At 43.6% G+C, this 26,820-nt stretch overlaps 1 protein-coding gene across 1 annotated transcript in view; it reads right to left on the bottom strand.

Annotated features, from left to right (window-relative positions):
* LOC123767094 (armadillo repeat-containing protein 6) overlaps window positions 1–13,486 on the bottom strand; it is a 38,828-nt gene extending 25,342 nt beyond the window's left edge. Inside the window, exons 1-2 of the mRNA XM_045756597.2 lie at window positions 13,353–13,486; window positions 2,997–3,118 (exon numbers count right to left, since the gene is read on the bottom strand). Of these exons, the coding sequence (XP_045612553.1) occupies window positions 2,997–3,113 (117 nt within the window). The 5' untranslated portion in view covers window positions 3,114–3,118; window positions 13,353–13,486. The remainder of the gene's footprint in view (window positions 1–2,996; window positions 3,119–13,352) is intronic.
* Between the last annotated feature and the right edge of the window lie 13,334 nt (window positions 13,487–26,820).

Genomic DNA, 26,820 nt, shown 5'->3' with positions numbered 1-26,820 from the left:
GCTGGTTTCCCGTCCTAATCAGCTCGTGACATAGCCGCTGCTGACCTCTGGTGAGGTGACGCTTAGACAGCAACGCCATCTATGGAGTGGATAGGTGGGCGTTTGTGTCTAAGCCTGTAAGTGAGATGCCCTAGGGTGTCCCTAGTACTGATGACGTGTCTGATTACAGAGTCGACCTGGGAATGCTGTATCGGATGATGGGCAATCTACCCAAGGCAGCCGTAGTATCTTCACGCATTTGCTGCAGAAGCTGTGAGTCACCCCCCGGATGAACACTGTTGTGTTAGCCTGCCTGTGAGGTGGCAGAACCAGGGATTGTCGTACCCGGGGCTGACTGGCGGAGAAGACTAGCCACTGGGGTGTTGTGGTGAGGAGAGTGATCTGTGGAATCACACAAGGCTCCTGCCTAGGGCTCGCAACCCTAGTATCGGTCGTGGAGTGGCCTACGCAGCGTAGCTGATTGGAACCTGCCAGCTACAGGCTGGATTTGTGGTTGAAGGCCTCCACGACGGTGCACCCAGTGGGACCGTGATTTGGCTGACCTGTGGCCGGGGTAGACTCGTCTAGAGAATCTACGGATTCATCGTGAGGCCACAAGAAGAGGACCAAGGGCTAAGCATCGTTGAGCACCGTGGAACACTCCGCATCTTCAGAGGAAGACCATATTGTACATTATAGTGTCTATACCCCCCATGTGATAATTTATATATTTATTTATTGGTGATGGTAATTATATATTTAATTTAGAGAATTTGTATCCCTTCCCCTTTAATTTACTTGCGTTATGGAACACACCCCTTGAAAGTCACTACTAGCTTGGGGCCGGATACCCTAACTCTAATAACATCAGAGAAAGAACCCAGTTGCGACCCAATAGGGCCGTAACACATATAATAATCGACACTTGTGATATTGGAACATAAGGGACCAGTACTCACTCAAGATACAGCAGTGTAGAAGTTTCCTTGCAGATACCAGATCGTCAGTCTCCCTCCCCCTGTGACGCCCAACACAACACCCCAGACTCTTGTCTGGACTGAGACACAGCACACACTCACCACTCCCTCTCTCGTAACGAGCTTTTATACTCGTCTATCCCCAATTTTCCGTTGAATGGACGGATTTGAATCTGGTAACAAGGGACTACCTTCCAACTCCAGAAACTACTGGAGGTGAGGCTTGCTTGACCTTATCTCACCTCCCTGTGAATGTCTCTTAAGTCAGGTATAATCCCAAGTCTACTCAAGTCACCTCAACAACTGTTACAAGATGACTAAGGGGTGGTGGTGGAAGATGACCAAGTGGTGGTGGTGGTGGAAGATGACCAAGTGGTGGCGATGGTAGATGTTCAAGTGGTGGTGATGGTAGATGTTCAAGTGGTGGTTGGGGGGGAGGGTCAGTAGTTCGACTTTTGGGGGCAGGGGCTCAATATGAGCCTAACTTATTCTATTTTTATTTTATTGTATTTATATATACAAGAGTTCTTACATTCTTGTAAGAATGTAAGATGGTGGAATTCAAGTTATGTTTAAGATGCTGACTGCAATTTTTTTCACTGTAATCACGGAATAACGAAATATACGGATACAGTTTTAAAGCAATTTGAGGTACGATGAAGAATATTTTTCACTCCTGTATATGCACACTGACTGCATATCCCCGACAAAATGAATCGTGGCTTATAAAGAGCTACTCTTGCTATAGTTACTGATAGTTAAGTACTGATTTTTCTCTTTAAGCCTTGATAGGTGAGCACAGGTGGTGGTAGTGGAACAAGAGGTGGGGGTGGAACAGGTGGTGGTAGTGGAACAAGAGGTGGGGGGGTGGAACAGGTGGTGGAGGAACACGAGATGATGGAACAGGTGATGACAGTGGTGGAACAGGTGGTGGTGGTGGTGGTGTGGAACAGATGGTGGTGGTGGGTGGAACAGATGGTGGTGGTGGGTGGAACAGGTGGTGGTGGTGGGTGGAACAGGTGGTGGGTGGCAATGGTGGAATTCAATATATGTTTAAGATGCTGACTGCAATTTTTTTTCACTGGAATTACAGAATACAGAAATATGAGGATACTGTTTTACAGCAATTGGAGTTACAATGAAAAATATTGTTCACACTTAGAGGGCATGATACTAAAAAAATAATTTTTTCAAAATTAAAAATAATATCTTAATTTTTGTGATATTTAAAATTACATATAATTGATTATATTAATGAATTAATGAGATCATCCACTGGGGCTCTGAGGCGAGATTTCCTCTCTGATATATATCATGTTAGCTAACAATACAGTACTGTATTCTAAAATCTGCCAGCAATAGGATACAAAACCAAAATGAAAGGTCCCGGGTATAATTCCTGCATAGGTTGGAGACCATTGGCAAGTTTCCTTACACCTGATGCTTCTGTTTACCTAGCAGTAAATAGGTACCTGAAGTTACACAATTAATGTGGGTTGCATTCCCGGGAAGGTAAATCGTTGGCCTAGAGGCACCTCGATAAGCCTAACGCCACAATGTTCCAACACCAGACCATACATGAAGGCACTTTCCCTGACATTGCATGGACTTAGCAAATTTAACAAACATAAATACAGTTCTTCACAGCAGATAATCATTGTACAAAAGAATAAAATCTAGTCCTGAAAATATAGAGCTAGAGCATAAAACATGTAACATTTAGAATACTGAAAGTGAAGGAGAGACCCAATACTGTGTATGTACTGTATAAACATATTAAACACCAAATTTTTGGACATAGCCTACATACTTTCTCACGGTACTGTGTACAATGTCATGAACCTTGTATACAGCACATTGAGAAAGGATGTAGGTTACATATAAAAATTCAGTTTTAATACATTTAAATATATATATTTGGTATTTCCTTCGCCTTCATTCAAGCACTACAGCATTGTAGTAAGTTTCTCCATTGAGAGTACTAGTACTGTTGTCCTATTTGCATAATTTTTAATGCTAACTGCTAAAATATAATCTTACCTGAGCTTCAAATTCTTTTTTAGTTTCGTTGATGGCATCTTCAAGAGACATGTCAAACTCTGTTACATTCTCTATAACAACGCTGTCAAATGTCTCCTGAGATAAAACCATTGCCATTTTGCCTGAAATAAAAGTAATGTGCTTCAGTTCTTATTAGGTAAATTGGCTTTGCATTGTAATAAGAGAACACTACTACTGTAATACAAAGTTGAATTCTTTGTATTGAAATGTGAGGTATAATACTGAGTAAACCACAGTATTATACCTCACAGGGATGCAAGTTGCTTTTGGCTACACTGGAAGACACAATTATCACCTATATAATTACATATAATTTATCATGATAAATATCATAATCATAAGATATATAAAAAGGCATTAAATTCAGCCACCAAGGAAACCAGATCAGCCAAAAGAAACTAAGAAAGAAAACTTGCCCAAAACAAAGAAAGATCCAAAGTCAATGTCTATATAAGAAGTAAAACCAAAACTAAAGGAGCCCTTGAGGAGATACCAACTTTAATTTACAAAAAAGCCTCCAGATCTTTAGCCCCTGCTATTGCTTTGCTCTTCAACAAGTCACTTGAACTCCAAACCTTTCCAGATATTCTAAAAAAAGCGAGAGTAACGCCTGTCCACAAATGTGGTGATCCCACAGATGTTAACAACTACAGACCTATATCAATCCTGCCAAACTTGTCAAAAATTTTTGAAAAACTAATCTATAAGCAGCTTTACTCATATCTAGCCAAACTCAATATACTTAGCCCTTGCCAATATGGCTTCAGACCCAAAAAAAGCACTAACGATGCACTTATTAGTATGCTTAACTCGATTCATACAGCTCTTGATAAAAATGAGTTCCCTGTTGGGTTATTTGTGGACCTGCGTAAAGCTTTTGATACTGTCAACCACCATAACCTTCTTAAATTACATCATTATGGAGTCAGAGGACACTCCCTACAATACCTCGAGTCCTACCTTACTGACAGGCTCCAATATGTTTCTGTGAATAATACAATTTCTCCCACCCTACCCATCAACATTGGTGTTCCTCAGGGCAGCATACTTGGCCCTCTCCTCTTTCTCATCTACATTAATGACCTTCCAAATGCCTCCCAACACCTCAAACCAATTCTATTTGCTGACGACACAACCTTCATTTACTCCAGTCCTGACCCTCTTGCTCTAAATGCCACAGTAAATACTGAGCTAAATAAAGTCCAACTTTGGCTAACTGCCAACAAACTCACCCTTAACATTGACAAAACTTTCTATATTCTGTTTGGCAATAAATCCTCTAGTCAAATAAATCTCAAAATAAACAATACCCAAATTTGTAACAAATTAGATGGCAAATTCCTTGGCATTCTCATTGACCACAAGCTGAATTTCCAGGGACACATTCTAAATATATAAAAAAAACCAGCGTTGAATGTAATGAAACGCCATTTTCTGGGTGAGTCCCGGAGGCTCCCCGGAGTTATCCCAGGCTGATATGCTAATGTCAGACTTTGGCATCAGTCATGTGTATGGAGTTCTTAGGCCTACCGGGGACCACGGCCAGAACCGGGCCCCCTCAGAGAGGCAAGGGGAGCAATGGCCTATAGAAGCCCCCGTGTTAGTGGAAGCATTCTATGTCTGCCATCGACCGGAACAGGCACCCAGAAAGGTAAGCGCCCCAAAACAAACCCCTATTCTGGTTAAAATTGCTACCTAAAACCGAACTAGTGGATAGAACTCCCCAACCGAAAACAAGCAAACTAGTGTGACGTCACACACTGCCGCGCCGCTGTCTGCGCAGCTCCCCCCTCCCCGGGAGGGGGAAGGGGGAGCCCCAGACCCCCCGCGCCGGCTACCCACACCTCAGTTCTTGAGGCTGGATGTCAAAAACGCGAAAAACCGCCGACCGGAGGGAGGGAGGGATGCCGGGGAGCCTCCGGGACTCACCCAGAAAATGGCGTTTCATTACATTCAACGCTGGTTTTCTGGGGGGAGCCCCGTCGGCTCCCCGGAGCTAACTACCCACAGACAGAAAAAGAGGGACTTACCCGGGAGGCGGTCGTCGCTCACCCCTCAACTCGAAGCCGAGACAACTGGCTGCAACCGCCGATCACAAAACATGATGCACCCCCGGCCAGACCAACCAAGCATCAACCACCCATGGACCCCTCCGGAACGCAGCAGTCTCATTCTTCGCCAGAAAAGAAGGAGACGGCTGCAAACGAACAAAACTATCACCACGACCAAAAGAGCAGAAACCCCTGCGCCGGAGGAGAGCATGAAGCTCCCCTACCCGACCCCCAGAGGCCAAAGCCAACAAGAAAAGTGCCTTGGAAAAACAATCCTGGACCGAAGGGGCCACAACGAAACGAGGAGATGAAAGGAAAGCGAGCACTCTGTCCAAAGACCAGGACGGCTCAGGCGACGCATGAGCAGGCCGGAGGTGAAACAATGCACGAGACAGCTTGCGAAACGGCGCAGACGTAACATCGATACCGAAAGCAAGCTGAAGCGGCTCCGCCAGCGCCGCACGATACGAAGCAACAGTGTTAGGCATAAGATGACGGTCCTGAAACAACCACGAGAGGAAGGACAAGACCACCCGAACAGACAAGGAGCTAACACGACGAAGACGCAAAAAGAAACGGAAGGACCGCCAGGAAAACTGCATACTGCCGCCGAGAAGAAGCCCTCAGGTGGGACACCAACAAGGAGGCCACCTGATCACCATAGAGATGATGATAGACTCGAGTAAAAAAAACCATACGCGAAGACTCGAGGAGAAGATCGAACCAGCTACGTGACGTACCGGCCCGATCTGCTGAAAGAGGCGGAGCCGCGGGAAAAACCCTCGGGTTCGGACACCGAGCAACCAGCGCCTGAAACCAAGGCTGGGCCGGCCACCAAGGGGCCAGAAGGACAACTCTCCCCCGGTAAGTCTCTAAGCGAGTCAGGACCTGGAGCAACAGCTGAACCGGGGGAAAGAGATACAGGAACCCCCACCTCGTCCAGTCGAGCCGAAAGGCATCGACCCCGACGGCCTCGCAATCGGGGAAGGGAGCCGCATAAACGGGAAGACGCCGCGACCACGCCGACGCGAAGAGGTCCACCTCGGGGCGCCCGAACGTCTGGCAAAGCCAAAGGAAGGACTCGTCGTCGACCGTCCACTCCGTGGAGAGAGGAACGAAGCGAGACAGGGCGTCGGCCAAGACGTTGGACACGCCCCGTACGTGAACCGCCAGGAGAGCCAAACCCCGAGAACTCAGCAGACGAGTCACCCGAAGCGACCAACCCCAAAGAGACAAGGACCGCATCGAACCCCCGCGGTTCAGGCAATGAACCACCGGAGAGCAGTCCGAATGGAGCCGAATCGTCGATCCGCGGGCCACCCGAATCCTCCCCAGAGCAAACCACACTGCCGTGAACTCCCGCACCGTACTGTGAGCTCGACGGAAGGACGGATCCCAACGCCCCTGGCCGGCCTGGTGAGCACTGGTCACAAAACCCCAGCCGAGACGACGCATCCGTGTACACATCGAGCGAGGGCTCGGGTAGGCGCCAAGGCACTGAACCCCGAAAAACCCGAAGAGGAAACCGGTGACGCAGCAACCGACGCAAGTCCCCCGGGGGTCGAACTCTGCGATCGCGAGAGAGGCGGAAGGGGGAACCCCGAAGGAACCAGAACAGCCGTCGAAGCCAAACCCGACCCGGCGGGTAGACCACCATCGCGAAGTTCAGGCTCCCGCACAGCCCCTCGAGCAACCGCCGGGTGACCCGAGGGCCCTCCAGAAACAGACGAAGGCGGGACTGCAGCCGCAGGAGAGACTCCGGAGGGAGAGACAAGGAGGCGGTTCGAGAGTCCCACACGAGACCCAGCCATGTCCGAACCTGAGAGGGAACCAGATGGGACTTCCTCCAGTTCACCAAGAACCCGAACCCGGCGAGCTGGGAAAGAACCAAATCCCTGGCTAGCAAGCAAGCTGACTGGCTGGGAGCCCAAACCAGCCAGTCGTCGAGGTAGGCCAACACTCGAACACCTAGGAGACGCAAACGAGCCACCACAACCCGTGTAAGGCGTGTGAACACGCGAGGTGCCAGGTTCAACCCGAACGGGAGACAACGAAAGCGGTAACTCAGACGCCCCACTACAAAACCGAGCCAGTCCCTGAACCGCGGATGAATCGGGACATGCCAATAAGCGTCCCGGAGGTCCAGGGACACCATCCAAGCTCCCGGCTCCAAGAGGAGCCGAACCTGAGACAGCGTAGTCATCCGAAAGGAGGGGCAATGAACCCAGGGGTTCAGACGGGACAAGTCCAGAATGAACCGCAGGTCCGCGCAGTCCCGTTTCGGAACCAGAAACAGACGGGAAACCCATCTGAGGGACGACGTCGTTTCGACGACGCCCAAGCGTACCCACTCCAAGACGACTCGACAGAGCGCAGGGGAAGAAGCCTGCCCTGCCAGCCCCGACCCCCCAAAGAGGGGAGGGGCCACCCAACGCCACCGCAGGCCGCGAGACACGACCCGAAAGGCCCACGAATCGTGGGACCAGGCGCGGGCGAACAGCGCAAGCCGCCCCCCCATCGCCCCGTCAAAGGGGCAAACCGCGAAAGGGCCGGCGACCCCTACGAGACCCAGAACCCCGCACAGCACGAACACCGCGCCGACCAGACGAGGGAGGGTCCGCAGGAGGAGCCAACCCCAAACCTGACACCAGAGGCCTACCACGACGAGAGGAACCCCGAGCCCTGGCACGACCTTTCCGGGAAGACCCACCCCGGGACCCCCGGAAAACCAACAAGTCCGACATCGGACGACAAGCCGCCGACGCAGCCTGAATAAACTGCGCCACGGCCGACTCCCCAAACAGGAGAGGACAAAAAGGTGAAGAACGCCTAAGAGCCAGAGCCCAAGCAGATCCCATGGAGGAACCCAGCACCGCCTGCCGACACGCGAGACGGGAAGCATAGAACAGGGAAACCGCATCCCGCAAAATCGGCGTGAACAGCTTCAACAAGGCAGCCGACGAACGCGCAGCTGAGGACAAGGTGCCGGACCCCGGGACGGACCCAAGCGTCCCCACATCCTCCACGAGCCAATCCGAAGACAGCTCCAGGAGGGAAAAGAACCGCAAGGCCGAACACAAAAGGCCCCGAGCGCGCAAGTCCTCCGCCACGAGCGCCGCCGAAAGGGAGGGAACCTGCACATGGAGCTGAATAACGCCCACATCGCGGGGAAGGGCAGGGGCAAACAAGCACTCATTCAGGTACTCAAGTTCACCCCCCAGGAAAACCTGAAGCACCGTGGAAGTTTCCCGCCACTCCAGCGTGCGGGAACGACAGAAGGAATGCCAGGAATCCAGACCAAACAAGGGGCAGTCTGCTAGCCAGGACGACTCCGGAACCTCGTAACGGAGCCAGAAAGGGAACGAAGTCCCAACCTTGACGTGGACGGATCCATTTCCGAGGCATAATCCGGGTCACGCAGGAGGTAAGCTGCAAAGGCCGCTCGCACCACACCAGGTTGGATGCGATAAGCCGAAAACCTCCGGAAGGACGGAACCGACGTACCCAGGGGAACACGGAACCATACCCGGGGAGGGGCCTACACCAAATCCAACTCGTACGCAGAGGGGGGGAAAGAAAACCCCACTCCTTGTAACAATAAGCCCCGCTCAGTGGGAAGAAAAACCCCGGCGGGGTCCAGCGGGGCCCAAGGCCCCCAAGTCAGCCCCTCCCCAGCCTCGAGGTCCGTCACCACAGGACCCGAGGCCGAGTCCTCTCCCCAAGCCCTGACCCCTCAAGACAAGGACGGAGCAGCCGGAAAAGCTGGAGGAAGAGGGGCCCACTGGTCAGACCCTGAAGCTTCGGCCGGGAGACAAGACTCGAATGCCTCTGCCGCCCCCCCGGAAGGGGCAACCCCCGAAGCTGCCCGAGTCTCGAGATCAAGTAACCCCTGCTCCGACCCCGAAACCCTCAGACGCTTCGGGGCCGGAAGCAGGGGCGGGGGACCAGAACGAACAGAAGGGGAAGGACGAGGAGGTGCGGACTGAACCAGGATCGAAGCGACCCCCACCCCCAAGTCCGGGTCTCGAAAAGCAAAGCGGGGCAGCCCCGGGGCATCCGGGGAAGCAACCAACCGAGCGCGTTGCAACAGACGAAACCTAGACTGCAACGCACGTGCCGCCTGTACCCGAATAGAATCAGAGGATTGGGTAAATTGAGTCACAAGCAAGCAGCAACACTCACAGGACTCAGGGTCGAAAGTATCACCGACCCAACAGGCAGCGTGGCAGAGGCAAAAACAATGAGGGTCACCCTGAGACAAGGGGACCGAGCAACCCTCAAACTCGCACACAGCGAGTGGGGACTCCGGGGTCACATCCATCGGACCCACGCGCCCCCTAGGGGATTCCCAGGGTCCTGAGCGTTTACTTTAAGAGGACTCGCGCTCAGGTAGTCCCAGGCAGGGTGCTGCAAACCGGCGCCCAAAACTACCAAGCAAACTTCTAAAGCTGAACCCCAGGGACGTGTACACTCACGGGGACCTAGCAGGGGGCGCCACCGATGAGAACAGTGGAAGGGCAAAAACAAACTGAATAAAATGACAGAACCCCCCACCAGGCAAAAAGAAAAAGAAAAACAAAACACCGCAAGAGGACAGCGAACCCCAAGGAACAGAGCCGGCCGCGATGTCGGGAAATACAAGCTGAGCAGCACCCTGCGCCCCTACCAGTGCAAACTGCCTCTTACCTGCCGGTAACAAGGGAGAACAGAACACCCAAGAGCCCAACAGGCGGCCGAAAAACCGAAAGGTAAAACGGACCAGCCGAGGCAGACCCCGAGGAGCCTGTGGAAGGTGGCCCCAAGCCCCAAGGGCAGTACTTACAGGGCACCTAGGGAAGGCAGCCCTAGGCGCATGCAGCCCGAGTACTGAAGATAACTCCTGGCTCTCGCACCCACAAAACTAACACCACACGCAAAGCACAGTGCAGTAGCGACACCGGAGCCAGAGCACACGACCATCGCCTATAGCATCAGCCTCAAGAACTGAGGTGTGGGTAGCCGGCGCGGGGGGTCTGGGGCTCCCCCTTCCCCCTCCCGGGGAGGGGGGAGCTGCGCAGACAGCGGCGCGGCAGTGTGTGACGTCACACTAGTTTGCTTGTTTTCGGTTGGGGAGTTCTATCCACTAGTTCGGTTTTAGGTAGCAATTTTAACCAGAATAGGGGTTTGTTTTGGGGCGCTTACCTTTCTGGGTGCCTGTTCCGGTCGATGGCAGACATAGAATGCTTCCACTAACACGGGGGCTTCTATAGGCCATTGCTCCCCTTGCCTCTCTGAGGGGGCCCGGTTCTGGCCGTGGTCCCCGGTAGGCCTAAGAACTCCATACACATGACTGATGCCAAAGTCTGACATTAGCATATCAGCCTGGGATAGCTCCGGGGAGCCGACGGGGCTCCCCCCAGAAAAGTTTCAAAAACTGTGGGCATTCTTTCTAAGATCAGATATTATGTACCACGCCCTGCCCTGGTGACTCTCTATTACTCCCTTATCTATCCATATCTCAACTATGGTATTTGTGCTTGGGGTTCTACTACCCAAAATCACTTACGTCCTCTAATTACCCAACACAAAGCTGCTATTAGAACAATATCCAACTCTGGCCCCAGACATCACTCGGTACCCCTACTCAAATCTCTGAATATGTTAGATATTAAGTCACTGCACATTCTCTCATGTGTATTATACATATATAAAATGCTAAACTATAATGCCAATCCTGATCTCAAAAGCTTCATAGAAGGTTGTAACAGAACCCATGAGCACCAAACCAGAAATAAATACAGTTTTGATATTCCTAGAGTACGACTTAATCAAACTAGAAATGCTCTGCAAATCAAGGGGCCCAGAATGTGGAATGACCTTCCCAACCATGTTAAAGACTGTACCTCTCTCAACCAGTTTAAGATAAAAACTAAACACTTCCTAATAAATTCCCTGTAACCTACCTCACTCCTCTATTGTCAATCCATGTCTGTTATTTTCTTTTTTTTTAATCAACACTGTTTGTCAACCTATTGTATTTGTGCTGCTTTTTCAGTCATGTTCCCCCTTTTTTTTTTATCTTTATTTGTATTTGTTCTCAACACTTTTTATTCTTTATGCTCAATTAGTATTAAGTTCTAGATATTAATGTTTTTCTTGCCCGAAACGCATTGCGTAATAGTGGCTTTAGGCATTGTATGTACTAGCTCTATCTATATATCAATCCATTAATGTAACATCACTTGTATGTATATACCTTACCTGAATAAACATCTGAATCTGAATCTGAATCTGAAACATCTAAAGACTCTGTAGGACCCTTAAAAGGTGAGACTAACCAATTTACAATGGCTAATAAAAGGGAAGCAAACACTTTGAATGAATACTTTTCATCAGTGTTCACACTAGAAAGATTAGACAACATCCCGTTCCCCACACAAATATTTGAAGGAGGTGAGAATGAATATAGAGATATACCCATAACGTATGACACAATCTGGAGAAGCATTGACAAACTAAAAGACTCAAAAGTCCCAGGTGTACATAGAATTCAATCCAAAGTCATAAAGGAACTGCCAAATGCACTCTGCTTGTCACTGAAACTCCTTTTCAGAAAATCTCTGGACCCAGGGACAGTTCCCCCAGATTGAAAATCTGCAAATGTTACCCTTATTTAAAAAAAAAAAAAAAAGGCAAAAGAGCTTGGCAGAAAACTATCGACCAATCAGCTTGACATCACACATCAGCAAGCTCATGAAGAGAAACCTAAGGTAGGAAATCATTCACCATCTCACAGAGAACAATCTTGTAAAATCAACAAAACATGAGTTTGTTAAAAAATATATCCTTCCTTACAAACCTTCTAACATTTTTGGAAATGGTAACCAGCTATTCAGACAAAGGACTTCCAGTGGATATAGTTTACATGGACTTTGGTAAAATTTTTGACAAGGTACTGCAGGAATTTATCTGAGGGCCACTAACACTTGTGGCCTCGACGAAGACAAAGTCGGCAGCTTGTCAAAGGTCCCCCCCCCCTCCCATTGGCCTTAAAAGATCTTTTCCAGTTGGACTTCAAAATTTAACAGAGTTTTGGAATTTACAGCTTCAACCAGTAGGCAGTTCCATGGGTTTATAACCCTGTGGGTGAAAAAGCATCTCCTGTTCTCAGTCCTACATTGTGGCAAAGACTAGCAAGGAAACTACAGGCACATGGGATAAATGGTAGAATACTAGAATGGATAAAATAATGAATAAAATAAAGAAAACAAAGGGTCATGCTAAATGGAGAGGAATCTGACTGGAGAAATGTGGCAAGTGATGCACGGCAAGGATCCATTTTGGAGCCAACCCTTTTTGTTATGTACATCAATGATATAGATGAGAATATTACAAACCAGATCATCAAATTTGCAGATGACATAAATATTTAATGGTAAAGTGGGAAGTGAAAATGATATTGAGGCCAAACAAAGAGATCTGCACGAACTCAATAAATGGAGTTCATGCAGAGTTCACAAACTCTGTCCTCCACAGAAGACTGGCAAGTGCTTTTTGATGTCGATAAATACAAGACCTTGCACGTGGGGCATTATAATCCACATCACAACTGAATTAACAGGATTACCTTGCTGATGAAGAAAAGAACCTTAGAGTCAGAATCCATCGTATATCTTAGTGTCTAGTCCTAATGCAAAAAACTAAGACCAGACATAAAAAGAAATTCAACAAAGACTCTCAGAGCCTCTGTCAAACCAACGAAGGACTCCTAATGCACTGAAAGAGTAAATCAGAAAACTTATAAATCTATCAATTTCCCTGAGATCCCAGATACTATGTGCACCGGACATCATAACCCGGAGAGCTGTTGAAGAACGGCTCCCATAAGGAAAAGTCATAGCCCAATGGGCAAAATTTCATCACAATTCCAGCAACCACCAGATGAAGGAAAAGGCAGACGTCCCCCTAGCGGCTAGGTTGAACCAGGAGCCAAACATTAAAGTTTTATTTTTTATTTTATTATTTTTTTTTTTCTTAGGTAAAGGTAAATAAAAAGATTTACTGAGGAAACAAAGGAAAGTTTTAACTCTATCTCTTATTGATAAAATTATTCAAGAAATTTGCACTTGAACGTTTTAACAGTTTTAAGCTCATAAGAGAACATATTGTACATGTCATATTTAATTCAACATATTTTTTTTAAGTCTGTCAATTAAAATACAAAGCCATTAGAACCATTGGTTAGTGAATTTGTGATATTGTATGACACCTAAAAGTGCATTCAAAGAATACTTTGACAACTTACACCTGGGAAATGTAGGTACAAAGTGTTTTATATAGAACTGTCAACGGTGAGACCCGTTAACGGTGACAGCTGACTGTTGACTCACACTTCCTGTTGGTCAGTCTAGAGCTGCAGATAAGTTGCATCCGAATCCCTCGCTCTCCACCTGCAAGCTCTTTTCAAATCTTATTTAATCAGAATAGTTTATAATATTTTTATTCGTATTTATTTATTTTAGCATTATGAATTAAAAGAATATATTGTATATAAAATAATGAATATTAAAAAGAGCAAAACGTTTTAAGCCGAGGTTAACGCCAAGTGAGTCCCGAACGCAAGAGCAGCAAGAAGGTAAACAAGGTGCTGGTTCCTATACCCGAGAAGCAGTCACAGTTATTATTTCCTGCTAAGTTGTTGTAGTTATAATGAAAAAGAATTTTAATTGTAATTACATTGCTCTGCGTTTTCAGATTTTAAACAAGAAAAAGGTCACCTTTTCTGTTTTCTATAATTCATGAGAGGTAGAGGGGGTGAAGGAAAGATTACAGATCCATAAAAAGCCAAAAGTTATGCTCCTTGACGTCATTGTTTCTCTTTTAAACAAACTTATGATATCCTAACATAACTCAAATTACTATTTTTTAATCTAACACCATCTATCCAGCCTTAATAAAAATAAAATATAAATGTGTGTTTTGTGTTTTATATTTTGAATAATATATACTGCTTTTTAGGGTGTGACGTCACGTGTTCGTTTTTGGGTATAGTTTTGGACAGGAAGCGAGGAGGCGCTCGAGGCAGAGTCAGGGATGCCAGATTGGGCTACAAGTAGCGAATTGGGCTACTTTTCAGAGCCCCGCGCTCCCAAATTTTTAATTTCGCTACTTGCGATTTTTTGGGCTACTTTAAAAACAAGTTGGGCTATTAATGTTAAGAAACTCAATGATGATTTTTATGCTTTTTATAATGTCATGTGTACAAATCACAGCCGCGTCCAACAGCTTGATTGAATAGCTAGACCACTTACCGCAGAAGGCCAGGTCAGAGACCGACCCCCTGGGGACATTGATCCTAGGAACTTCCCAAAGAGGATCTAAGAAAGGATTTTATACTTATAGCAGGTAACAGTGGTGATGTCACTTGCACAGGTATTACCAGAGAAGAACTAATAATGGCGATTAAAGTTGGGAAATCTACCGCACCTGGGGAGGATGGAGTAACTTATGAAATACTTAATGAACTTGCCACTATGACGAAAAGCCCACTTTTAGACCTCTTTAATATTTGTTATAAAGAGGGCAGTATTCCCAGTAAATGGAAAAAAGCTATGATCATCCCTATCCCTAAAGCCAATGGAGAGTATAGACCTGTGTCTTTAACCTCGTGTTTTTGTAAAATGATGGAGAGGATCATTTTAAATAGACTTTTATATATAATAGGTGATCAGCTGTCTAGTAATTTGTTCGGGTTCCTCAAAGGAAAAAGTACCTCTGATTGTATTATTAAATGTCTAGCTAATGAAAATGATTATTATAGAATTTTCATTGATTTACAAGGAGCTTTTGATAAAACCAACAAAGAGGTTATTTGAAACTTGAAAAACATAAATTAATAATTGAGTCGCAACATGGTTTTATAAATGGCCGTTCATGTTTAACAAATTTGTTATCTTTTTATTCTAGCATTGTTGAGGCAGTTGATAGTGGTAAGGATTGCGATGTTGTATACCTTGACTTTAGCAAAGCTTTTGATACAGTGCCACATGAAAGACTGATTAAAAAGATAGAGTCTCATGGTATTGGGGGTGCTATATTAAGCTGGATTAGGGCATGGCTTTACCAAAGGAAACAGAGAGTTAGTATAAATGGAATCAAGTCAGAGTGGGAAAATGTTGTAAGTGGAGTGCCTCAAGGCTCTGTCCTGGGACCTCTGTTGTTTATAATATATATAAATGATTTAGATTCAGGTTTGAGTAGCAACATTTGCAAATTTGCCGATGATACGAAAATCGGTAGGGAAATTAATTCGGAGGACGACTCACTATCACTTCAAGTTGATCTAGATAGGGTTTTGAAATGGTCAAAGGATTGGCAGATGCAGTTTAATGCTGATAAATGTAAAGTTCTGAGGTTAGGTAATGATGATAGAGTTACAAGATACGAGCTAGATGGTGTTGTGATTGCGAAGTCGGATTGCGAAAGGGATCTGGGAGTTATGATTAGTAAGAATTTAAAACAAAAGGATCAATGCATAAATGTTCGTAATAAGGCAAATCGGACACTTGGATTTATTAATCGCAGCGTTAGTAACAAGACACCTGGTGTGGTTCTCAAGCTATATCTTGCTCTAGTTAGGCCCCATTTAGATTATGCAGTTCAGTTTTGGTCGCCATATTATAGAATGGATATAAATTCACTTGAACGTGTCCAGCGTAGGATGACTAAGTTAATTCCCCAAATTAGAAATCTTTCATATGAAGAAAGATTAACAAAGCTTAAGTTGCATTCACTGGAAAGGCGAAGAGTTAGGGGTGCAGTTGTATCCAGACCACGGTTGTGTGCGGTCGCAAGGTTGGCGCTCTTGGCGTCCGCTGATTGGTGGGAGGTGGAGGATTGCCCCACACTCTTCGTTTTTTGCACGTGGTGATACAGGATATTGTGCATTTGTTCTCGATTATTGACAACGTCGAAGAAATGGCTGAGGCGGTATGCCCAAGTGGCAGTGAGGAGGACAGACAAGATGATAATCGACCGTTTGAATTAGTAGTGAACAAAAAGAAACGGAGAAATAATAACAGACAGCGAGACAGTGAGAGTGACGATGAGATTGCAAAGAGACCAAAGAATGAGACCCTACTCGGCAAGACTCAAGACAAGACAAGAAGGAAGAGGCTGTTGTTCCCTACAACATGCCAATTGAATTTCCACCAAAAGCTAGAGTGGACGGTACGTTTGGCTAAACAATGTTTGGAATACGAACCACTTTTCAAGGAGGGTCTTCACCGGCCCTACATAACAGTTGGGACTGAACAGGCCGTGGAACGCCTCACGACGGTTGGATTTGAGAATGTAGTGATGGTTCCTCCAGAAGAAGGTATGTTGCACACAAAGATCATAGTTTTCAAGTTTCCAACTTATTTGGATCCTGACTGTCTTCTTCTTAACAATGATAATGTTGTCTGGGCCAAGAGGAACAGTGTTCGTGGTGACAAACGAAGCCAGGTTGTTGCCTTGGTAAAGGGTGAGGCGCCGGAGAAAATTTTTGTGCAAGGACTAGGCTATAGGAACGTTGCAAAATACGTTGAGGAGCCTATACTGTGCATGAAGTGTTCACGTTGGGGACATATGGCATGGAAATGCCAGTTTGACCCCAGGTGTCGGTATTGTGGGAAAAATCACGACTCGCGAGAGTGTAGAGTCAAGATTGAAAGAAGTGAAAAGATTATCCCATTTTGTTGCAACTGTCGAGGCAGCCACAATGCTGGTTCCTCTCTATGCCCCATGAAGCCTCATCTGAAAGAGACTAGAACGGGTCCTACAAGCAGGATAGATGTATCCTCGCAGCAAGGAAAAATTGTGCAAGAGGAACATGGAGGAAACAGTTGGAAGCCAACGGCAGTCCCTATGATCAATGTGTGGGAAAAAGGGACGGAGAAAGTAAAGGCGAGCTTAGGGAAAGTACATCATGCAGTGGAAAAACTGAAACCTTGTGACGACAAGGTTCAGGACAATATGGTCACCTCTGAGGTTGGTAATCAAATTTTGGAGTATCTAAAAAAACTAGATAAGAGGATTGAGGCATTGGAAAAATTGGCTATGGAAGGTGGACGGGGTAAAGATGGTGGTGAAACAGGACGTGTAATTGAAAGTAAAACGAGACGTGAAATGGAAAGTGAAACGTGCGTAGAAGAAAGTAATGATGTGCATGAGGTAACGATGATAGAGGATAGTCAGGAGAATACACTTTCTAGTAGTGTTAGCGGTGTTCAACCTCCTGTTGTGACAAATGGTGAAAGAACGGTTAAAGTAAAACGGGTTACAGAAATAACAAAGAAAATAGATATGAAAAATATTACCTTCGATGTTAGTAGTAGTTGTGAAGGTGAGGAGAAAGAAAAAATGTTACGGTGTTGGAAGGAAGTTTCTAAGGTACTCTTGTATCTCATGGAATGTGACGGACAGGGTAAAGGTAGTTTTATTATTAATCATGGATGAAAGTAAATTGAGAATATTATCTTGGAACATTAATGGATTAAAAACTAGAGCAGTGGATGTACACTATTATACTCTTAGAGAGGATATTGACATAGTAGCACTCCAGGAAACTGGGGATAGGGATGGTAGCATACTGAGGCTAAATGGCTATAGAGGCTTTCACTTATATGCTGATGGAGGAACTAGGGGGGTCTCATGTTATGTCAAAAGTACCATACCTGCCGAGATAACTGGAATTCCTCAGAGATATAGAGGTATTGAAAGTATTAGCTTGCGGATACAATTAAAGGACCGAGAGTTAAATTTCATTAATCTATACATCTCTGATAGCTCCCTTGATTTACGATACTTGCCAGATTCCTTCTTTTCTGAAGATACACTTGTGGTAGGGGATTTTAATGCCAGACATCCAGCTTTAGGATCAAGGGGTAAAGCAAATAGGAATGGTTGCAGATGGTACCAGTTTTTGCAGGAACATGAAGATGTTCAACTGCTGGGCGAGCCCTCTCCTACTCATTTGAGGGGAGGGAGATTAGATTATGCTTGTTTAATAAATGCTGAGGGCATAGAGGGGAATTGTCTTACTGTGGATGAAATGCTAAGTGATCATTTTGCATTACAAATACAGCTTAAACTAGATAAAAAGCATGCCTGCCTTCAGAGGAAAAGGTTAAAGTTTAATGAGGGAGAATTAAGGGGTCTTGTCGGCCATATTAAGTCTTGGTATGATACTTATAAGCCGGTTTCGGCAGAAGCATTTTATGAAGATTTAATTAAGGAGGTAGATGTATTTAATGCAACATTGAACCGGAAACCATCTAGTATAAAAAGGCATCCCCCCAGAAAAGAAAATTATACACATGACAAGATGCTTAAGGGGTGGACATTAACAATGAGGAGAGCTCACAGGGATTGGAATAGGAATGGTAGGACTGAGGAAGGGAAGAATGCTTTACTGGCAGTTGCTAGGCTGTGTGGGGAGAAGAGAAAGGAAATTAGGAGCAAGTATTGGCAGGAATTTGCAGAGAAAGTTGGGAGTAACAGAAACTTGAAGGAAATCTGGCAAGACGTAAATAAAATAAGGGGTAAAAAGCACAATTTTGTTGCACATCCAGACCCGCAAGGAATTGCAAATGAGCTCGTAAATAAATGGGCGGAAGCTGCCAAACTTAGTTCATTACCCGCTGTAACGAGAGAGTCATTAGATTCTTGGAAAGATCTAAGAAAGGATTTTATACTTATAGCAGGTAACAGTGGTGATGTCACTTGCACAGGTATTACCAGAGAAGAACTAATAACGGCGATTAAAGTTGGGAAATCTACCGCACCTGGGGAGGATGGAGTAACTTATGAAATACTTAATGAACTTGCCACTATGACGAAAAGCCCACTTTTAGACCTCTTTAATATTAGTTATAAAGAGGGCAGTATTCCCAGTAAATGGAAAAAAGCTATGATCATCCCTATCCCTAAAGCCAATGGAGAGTATAGACCTGTGTCTTTAACCTCGTGTTTTTGTAAAATGATGGAGAGGATCATTTTAAATAGACTTTTATATATAATAGGTGATCAGCTGTCTAGTAATTTGTTCGGGTTCCTCAAAGGAAAAAGTACCTCTGATTGTATTATTAAATGTCTAGCTAATGAAAATGATTATTATAGAATTTTCATTGATTTACAAGGAGCTTTTGATAAAGCCAACAAAGAGGTTATTTTATATGAATTAGCTAGTCTTGGTGTTAAAGGGAAATTATTGCGCTGGATAGGGGATTATCTTTACGAAAGGAAGGCTCAGGTGTGGTATCAAGGTTGTATGTCAGGTGTGAGGTCTTTTGAACTCGGCACACCTCAGGGAGGAGTTTTGAGTCCCACCCTGTTTAATGTACTAATGAATAAGATAGCATCTGAGAGATACTCAAATGGGGTAACTCCGATCATATATGCCGATGATATTTTATTTCAGGGCAAAGATATTTCAAAGGTTCAAACAGTGTTGGACAATTTCGGAAACCTGTGTCACCATATGGGATTGGTGGTTAATGAAAACAAAACTAAGTTTGAATGTAGAAGTCGGAGCCCCATTGTTTTGAAAATAAACGATAAAAATATAGAGAGAGTTAATATATATAAATATTTAGGCATATATGTTGGATATACCCATGAGAGTTTGGAAGCTGAGATGAACAGACTGTTGGGTCAATGTCGGAAGAGATTACAACCTCTGAAGGCTTTGGCATGCTGTGGAAAGGGAGTGGGAGTCCCTGTGCTACGAATGTTATACTTGAGTACTGTAAGATCTCTTATTGATTATGCCGCACCTGTCATTTCTTGTTTTGGTAAAGGTAGGATGGGCAAGTTGGAGAAGGTACAAAATGAAGCAATGAGAATTATCTTAGGATGCCCAAGAAATGCTATGATTGAGATAATGAGGATGGAGTTGAATCTGCAGAGTATTGGGGATAGAATTTCAGAGATAAATGTAGCCTCTGCCATTAGATTAATGAGAGGTGGGGGAGCTAATGAATTAATCCTCTCGGTTCAAAAGGTGGGAAGTAGTGAACAGTGTATGATGAAGAAGAGAGTATATATGAATAAATTATGTTATAATGTTATAAAGTATGATGTTATTACAGAGTGTATTGCTGTGCCCAAGAGAAAATTTACACCACCATGGGAGGATTGTAATGTAGATGTAGTAATTACTCCCTTGCATAAGAAAAAAAGTATGTATGAAATAGGAGAGCTGAGGGCAACATATGATTGTATAATTAGAAAACTACCTACGGAAAACACTCTACATGTATATTGTGATGGGTCAGTAGCTAGGGATGGGAAGGCAGGATGTGGAGTCTTGATCAGGGAGTACACTGACATCGGCACTGTAGATACTGTTATTGGACGCCGCTTAACTGACAATGTCTCTTCAACGCAGGCTGAACTCCAAGGAGTATTAGCAGGATTACAGGAAGTAGTCAAATGTGGAAAAAATGCTTGCTTCTTTATTGACAGCAGAGGAGCGTTAGAGTCTTTAAATAGCAGACGCCCAGTATATCAGAATATTGTGATAGAGTGTAGAGAGAATGTTAAGAGACTAGAAAAAACTGGGTATAAAGTAAGATTCATGTGGATCCCTTCACATGTGGGAATACTGTTGAATGAGGTAGTTGATGACATAGCGAAGAGAGCCACTGAAAAAACTCTTGTTGATGTTGTATGTCAGTTAACCTTGAAACAAATAAAAACAAGACTCAAGGTGATTCAGGAGGGTGAAGAAATGATAAAGAGAATGGCAATGGTGGACAGTAGTAACACACTTAAGAATTATTCAATAATAAATACAAATTCGTCCTTCACTTATGGTAAAGGAAAGTCTACTTGGAAGGATTCAATTTACATGAGATTACGATTAGGATATAAATATATCTGGCAATACGGTGTTGATGTCAGTGAAAAAGATAAGGAGTGTAAATTATGTAGTATGCCGTCCGCCCACACCTTAGAACATTATGTATTAGAGTGTCACCTTATTGAAAAATATAGAAATAAGGAAATAAATAGTGTACCACATCAAATTGTTTGGATGTGTGATAATGGTATAATAGACAGTATACTTAGGAGCTACAAGAATTTTGCCCCAAGAATGTAACAATTATATGCTGTACTTGCTGTATGCAATGTTAAATGGGATTTTTGTACTGCTATATGTCTATTTGTACTCACTGAATTTGTGCGCCCCTTGAGGGACTTGAAGTAGAGGGGGGGTAGAAATAGCCTAAGCTACTCTATCCCTTTGAGATGTATTTATTGCTTATCTCAATAAACATACTTGAACTTGAACTTGAGTTAGGGGTGACATGATAGAGGTTTACAAGTGGATGAATGGACATAACCGGGGGGATATTAATAGGGTATTAAAAGTATCAACACAGGACAGAACACGAAACAATGGGTATAAATTGGATAAGTTTAGATTTAGGAAAGACTTGGGTAAATACTGGTTCAGTAACAGGGTTGTTGATTTGTGGAACCAATTGCCGCGTAACATTGTGGAGGTGGGGTCCCTCGATTGTTTCAAGCACGGGTTGGACAAGTATATGAGTGGGATTGGGTGGTTATAGAATAGGAGCTGCCTCGTATGGGCCAATAGGCCTTCTGCAGTTACCTTTGTTCTTATGTTCTTATGTTCTTATGTTATTTTATATGAATTAGCTAGTCTTGGTGTTAAAGGGAAATTATTGCGCTGGATAGGGGATTATCTTTACGAAAGGAAGGGTCAGGTGTGGTATCAAGGTTGTATGTCAGGTGTGAGGTCTTTTGAACTCGGCACACCTCAGGGAGGAGTGTTGAGTCCCACCCTGTTTAATGTACTAATGAATAAGATAGCATCTGAGAGATACTCAAATGGGGTAACTCCGATCATATATGCCGATGATATTTTGTTTCAGGGCAAAGATATTTCAAAGGTTCAAACAGTGTTGGACAATTTCGGAAACCTGTGTCACCATATGGGATTGGTGGTTAATGAAGACAAAACTAAGTTTGAATGTAGAAGTCGGAGCCCCATTGTTTTGAAAATAAACGATAAAAATTTAGAGAGAGTTAATATATATAAATATTTAGGCATATATGTTGGATATACCCATGAGAGTTTGGAAGCTGAGATGAACAGACTGTTGGGTCAATGTCGGAAGAGATTACAACCTCTGAAGGCTTTGGCATGCTGTGGAAAGGGAGTGGGAGTCCCTGTGCTACGAATGTTATACTTGAGTACTGTAAGATCTCTTATTGATTATGCTGCACCTGTCATTTCTTGTTTTGGTAAAGGTAGGATGGGCAAGTTGGAGAAGGTATAAAATGAAGCAATGAGAATTATCTTAGGATGCCCAAGAAATGCTATGATTGAGATAATGAGGATGGAGTTGAATCTGCAGAGTATTGGGGATAGAATTTCAGAGATAAATGTAGCCTCTGCCATTAGATTAATGAGAGGTGGGGGAGCTAATGAATTAATCCTCTCGGTTCAAAAGGTGGGAAGTAGTGAACAGTGTATGATGAAGAAGAGAGTATATATATGAATAAATTATGTTATAATGTTATAAAGTATGATGTTATTACAGAGTGTGTTGCTGTGCCCAAGAGAAAATTTACACCACCATGGGAGGATTGTAATATGTAGATAGAGTAATTACTCCCTTGCATAAGAAAAAAAGTATGTATGAAATAGGAGAGCTGAGGGCAACATATGATTGTATAATTAGAAAACTGCCTACGGAAAACACTCTACATGTATATTGTGATGGGTCAGTAGCTAGGGATGGGAAGGCAGGATGTGGAGTCTTGATCAGGGAGTACACTGACATCGGCACTGTAGATACTGTTATTGGACGCCGCTTAACTGACAATGTCTCTTCAACGCAGGCTGAACTCCAAGGAGTATTAGCTGGATTACAGGAAGTAGTCAAATGTGGTAAAAATGCCTGCTTCTTTATTGACAGCAGAGGAGCGTTATAGTCTTTAAATAGCAGACGCCCAGTATACCAGAATATTGTGATAGAGTGTAGAGAGAATGTTAAGAGACTAGAAAAAAACTGGGTATAAAGTAAGATTCATGTGGATCCCTTCACATGTGGGAATACTGTTGAATGAGGTAGTTGATGACATAGCGAAGAGAGCCACTGAAAAAACTCTTGTTGATGTTGTATGTCAGTTAACCTTGAAACAAATAAAAACAAGACTCAATGTGATTCAGGAGGGTGAAGAAATGATAAAGAGAATGGCAATGGTGGACAGTAGTAACACACTTAAGAATTATTCAATAATAAATACAAATTCGTCCTTCACTTATGGTAAAGGAAAGTCTACTTGGAAGGATTCAATTTACATGAGATTACGATTAGGATATAAATATATCTGGCAATACGGTGTTGATGTCAGTGAAAAAGATAAGGAGTGTAAATTATGTAGTATGCCGTACGCCCACACCTTAGAACATTATGTATTAGAGTGTCATCTTATTGAAAAATATAGAAATAAGGAAATAAATAGTGTACCACATCAAATTGTTTGGATGTGTGATAATGGTATAATAGATAGTATACTTAGGAGCTACAAGAATTTTGCCCCAAGAATGTAACAATTGAGATTTATTTATTTACAATTTAGATTTGAATTATATGCTGTATATGCTGTACTTGCTGTATGCAATGTTAAATGGGATTCTTGTAGTGTTATATGTCTATTTGTACTCACTGAATTTGTGCGCCCCTTGAGGGACTTGAAGTAGAGGGGGGTAGAAATAGCCTAAGCTACTCTATCCCTTTGAGATGTATTTATTGCTTATCTCAATAAACATACTTGAACTTGAATTGAACTTTCCCAAAGAGAAGTTACTCACTGAATTTGTGCGCCCCTTGAGGGACTTGAAGTAGAGGGGGGGGGTAGAAATAGCCTAAGCTACTCTATCCATTTGAGATGTATTTATTGCTTATCTCAATAAACATACTTGAACTTGAACAAAGAGAAGTTGGAGAAGGTACAAAATGAAGCCATGAGAATTATCTTAGGATGCCCAAGAAATGCTATGATTGAGATAATGAGGATGGAGTTGAATCTGCAGAGTATTGGGAATAGAATTGAAGAGATAAATGTAGCCTCTGCCATTAGATTAATGAGAGGTGGGGGAGCTAATGAATTAATCCTCTTGGTTCAAAAGGTGGGAAGTAGTGAACAGTGTATGATGAAGAGAGTATATATGAATAAATTTTTCTGAGGTTGGAAGAAAAGTTTTGTAAGAGAGCAGCTGCTGGTTTGTCGGGAAGAGGGCCACGCCGTCTGCGTCCGGGTTTATATAACCTCGGCTCGTAAGCGCGCGCAGCTTGGGGCGGTTAAAGTCAGCTTCCAGACATACGTTCTCTTCCCTCAGAAAACCCACCGTTTTTGGGAAAAACAGTGTTCTTATGTTATAATGTTATAAAGTATGATGTTATTACAGAGTGTATTGCTGTGCCCAAGAGAAAATTTACACCACCATGGGAGGATTGTAATGTAGATGTAGTAATTACTCCTTTGCATAAGAAAAAAAGTATGTATGAAATAGGAGAGCTGAGGGCAACATATGATTGTATAATTAGAAAACTGCCTACAGAAAACACTCTACATGTATATTGTGATGGGTCAGTAGCTAGGGATGGGAAGGCAGGATGTGGAGTCTTGATCAGGGAGTACACTGACATCGGCATTGTAGATACTGTTATTGGACGCCGCTTAACTGACAATGTCTCTTCAACGCAGGCTGAACTCCAAGGAGTATTAGCAGGATTACAGGAAGTAGTCAAATGTGGTAAAAATGCTTGCTTCTTTATTGACAGCAGAGGAGCGTTAGAGTCTTTAAATAGCAGACGCCCAGTATACCAGAATATTGTGATAGAGTGTAGAGAGAATGTTAAGAGACTAGAAAAAACTGGGTATAAAGTAAGATTCATGTGGATCCCTTCACATGTGGGAATACTGTTGAATGAGGTAGTTGATGACATAGCGAAGAGAGCCACTGAAAAAACTCTTGTTGATGTTGTATGTCAGTTAACCTTGAAGCAAATAAAAACAAGAATCAAGATGATCCAGGAGGGTGAAGAAATGATAAAGAGAATGGCAATGGTGGACAGTAGTAACACACTTAAGAATTATTCAATAATAAATACAAATTTGTCCTTCACTTATGGTAAAGGAAAGTCTACTTGGAAGGATTCAATTTACATGAGATTAAGATTAGGATACAAATATATCTGGCAATACGGTGTTGATGTCAGTGAAAAAGATAAGGAGTGTAAATTATGTAGTATGCCGCACGCCCACACCTTAGAACATTATGTATTAGAGTGTCAACTTATTGAAAACTATAGAAATAAGGAAATAAATAGTGTACCACATCAAATTGTTTGGATGTGTGATAATGGTATGATCGACAGTATACTTAGGAGCTACAAGAATTTTGCCCCGAGAGTGTAACAATTATATGCTGTACTTACTATATAAACCTGCAATGTTAAATGGGATTCTTGTAATGTTATTTGTCTATTTGTACTCACTGAATTTGTGCGTCCCTTGAGGGACTTGAAGTAGAGGGGAGTAGAAATAGCCTAAGCTACTCTATCCCTTTGAGATGTATTTATTGCTTATCTCAATAAACATACTTGAACTTGAACTTGAACTTCCCAAAGAAAAAGTAACCGCAAGGCAAGATAATCCTCCCCAGGGCCTATAGATTTCCCAACCTTAATTGCCATTAATATTTCATCCCGTGTACTGTCTATGTTAAGTGACCTCCCACTGTTGCCTACTGTAAATATTAGGTTTCTCTTTAGGTGTTTCCAAGAATCAAATGACTGTCGTTAGAGCGGATTAGCATACAGTGAACTTGGCAGCTTCATCTGTGCTTGCATTGTTAATGTGGCTCTGACCTCCAGAAGGATAGTTCGACACAAATTACAGTATATAGAAAAGAAGTTACCGCTGTTACTTTTAGAATTTGCTTAAGTGTTAAGATAAAGAAGTGTAAAATGGGGAAGTGGTCTAAATACCAGAAAGCGCCGTAGATGTCCTGGCTTAAGGATCCCGTGTTTGAAAGTGGTTGACTGAAGTGAAAGAAGATGGAAATAAGGCATATTGTAAAGTTTGTAGAACTGAGATAAGAGCTCATAGAAGTGGTTTAAAGAAACACAGTGAAACATGATTGATGATTGATGAAGATTAAGCCACCCAAAAGGGTGCTATATTAAGCTGGATTAGGGCATGGCTATACCAAAGGAAACAGAGAGTTAGTATAAATGGAATCAAGTCAGAGTGGGAAAATGTTGTAAGTGGAGTGCCTCAAGGCTCTGTCCTGGGACCTCTGTTGTTTATAATATATATAAATGATTTAGATTCAGGTTTGAGTAGCAACATTTGCAAATTTGCCGATGATACGAAAATCGGTAGGGAAATTAATTCGGAGGAGGACTCACTATCTCTTCAAGTTGATCTAGATAGGGTTTTGAAATGGTCAAAGGATTGGCAGATGCAGTTTAATGCTGATAAATGTAAAGTTCTGAGGTTAGGTAATGATGATAGAGTTACAAGATACGAGCTAGATGGTGTTGTGATTGCGAAGTCGGATTGCGAAAGGGATCTGGGAGTTATGATTAGTAAGAATTTAAAACAAAAGGATCAATGCATAAATGTTCGTAATAAGGCAAATCGGACTCTTGGATTTATTAATCGCAGCGTTAGTAACAAGACAC

Source organism: Procambarus clarkii, chromosome 53 (genome assembly GCF_040958095.1).
Source record: "Procambarus clarkii isolate CNS0578487 chromosome 53, FALCON_Pclarkii_2.0, whole genome shotgun sequence".
In the NCBI taxonomy this organism is placed as follows: domain Eukaryota; kingdom Metazoa; phylum Arthropoda; class Malacostraca; order Decapoda; family Cambaridae; genus Procambarus; species Procambarus clarkii.
This window is presented reverse-complemented; position numbering and strand designations above follow the sequence as displayed.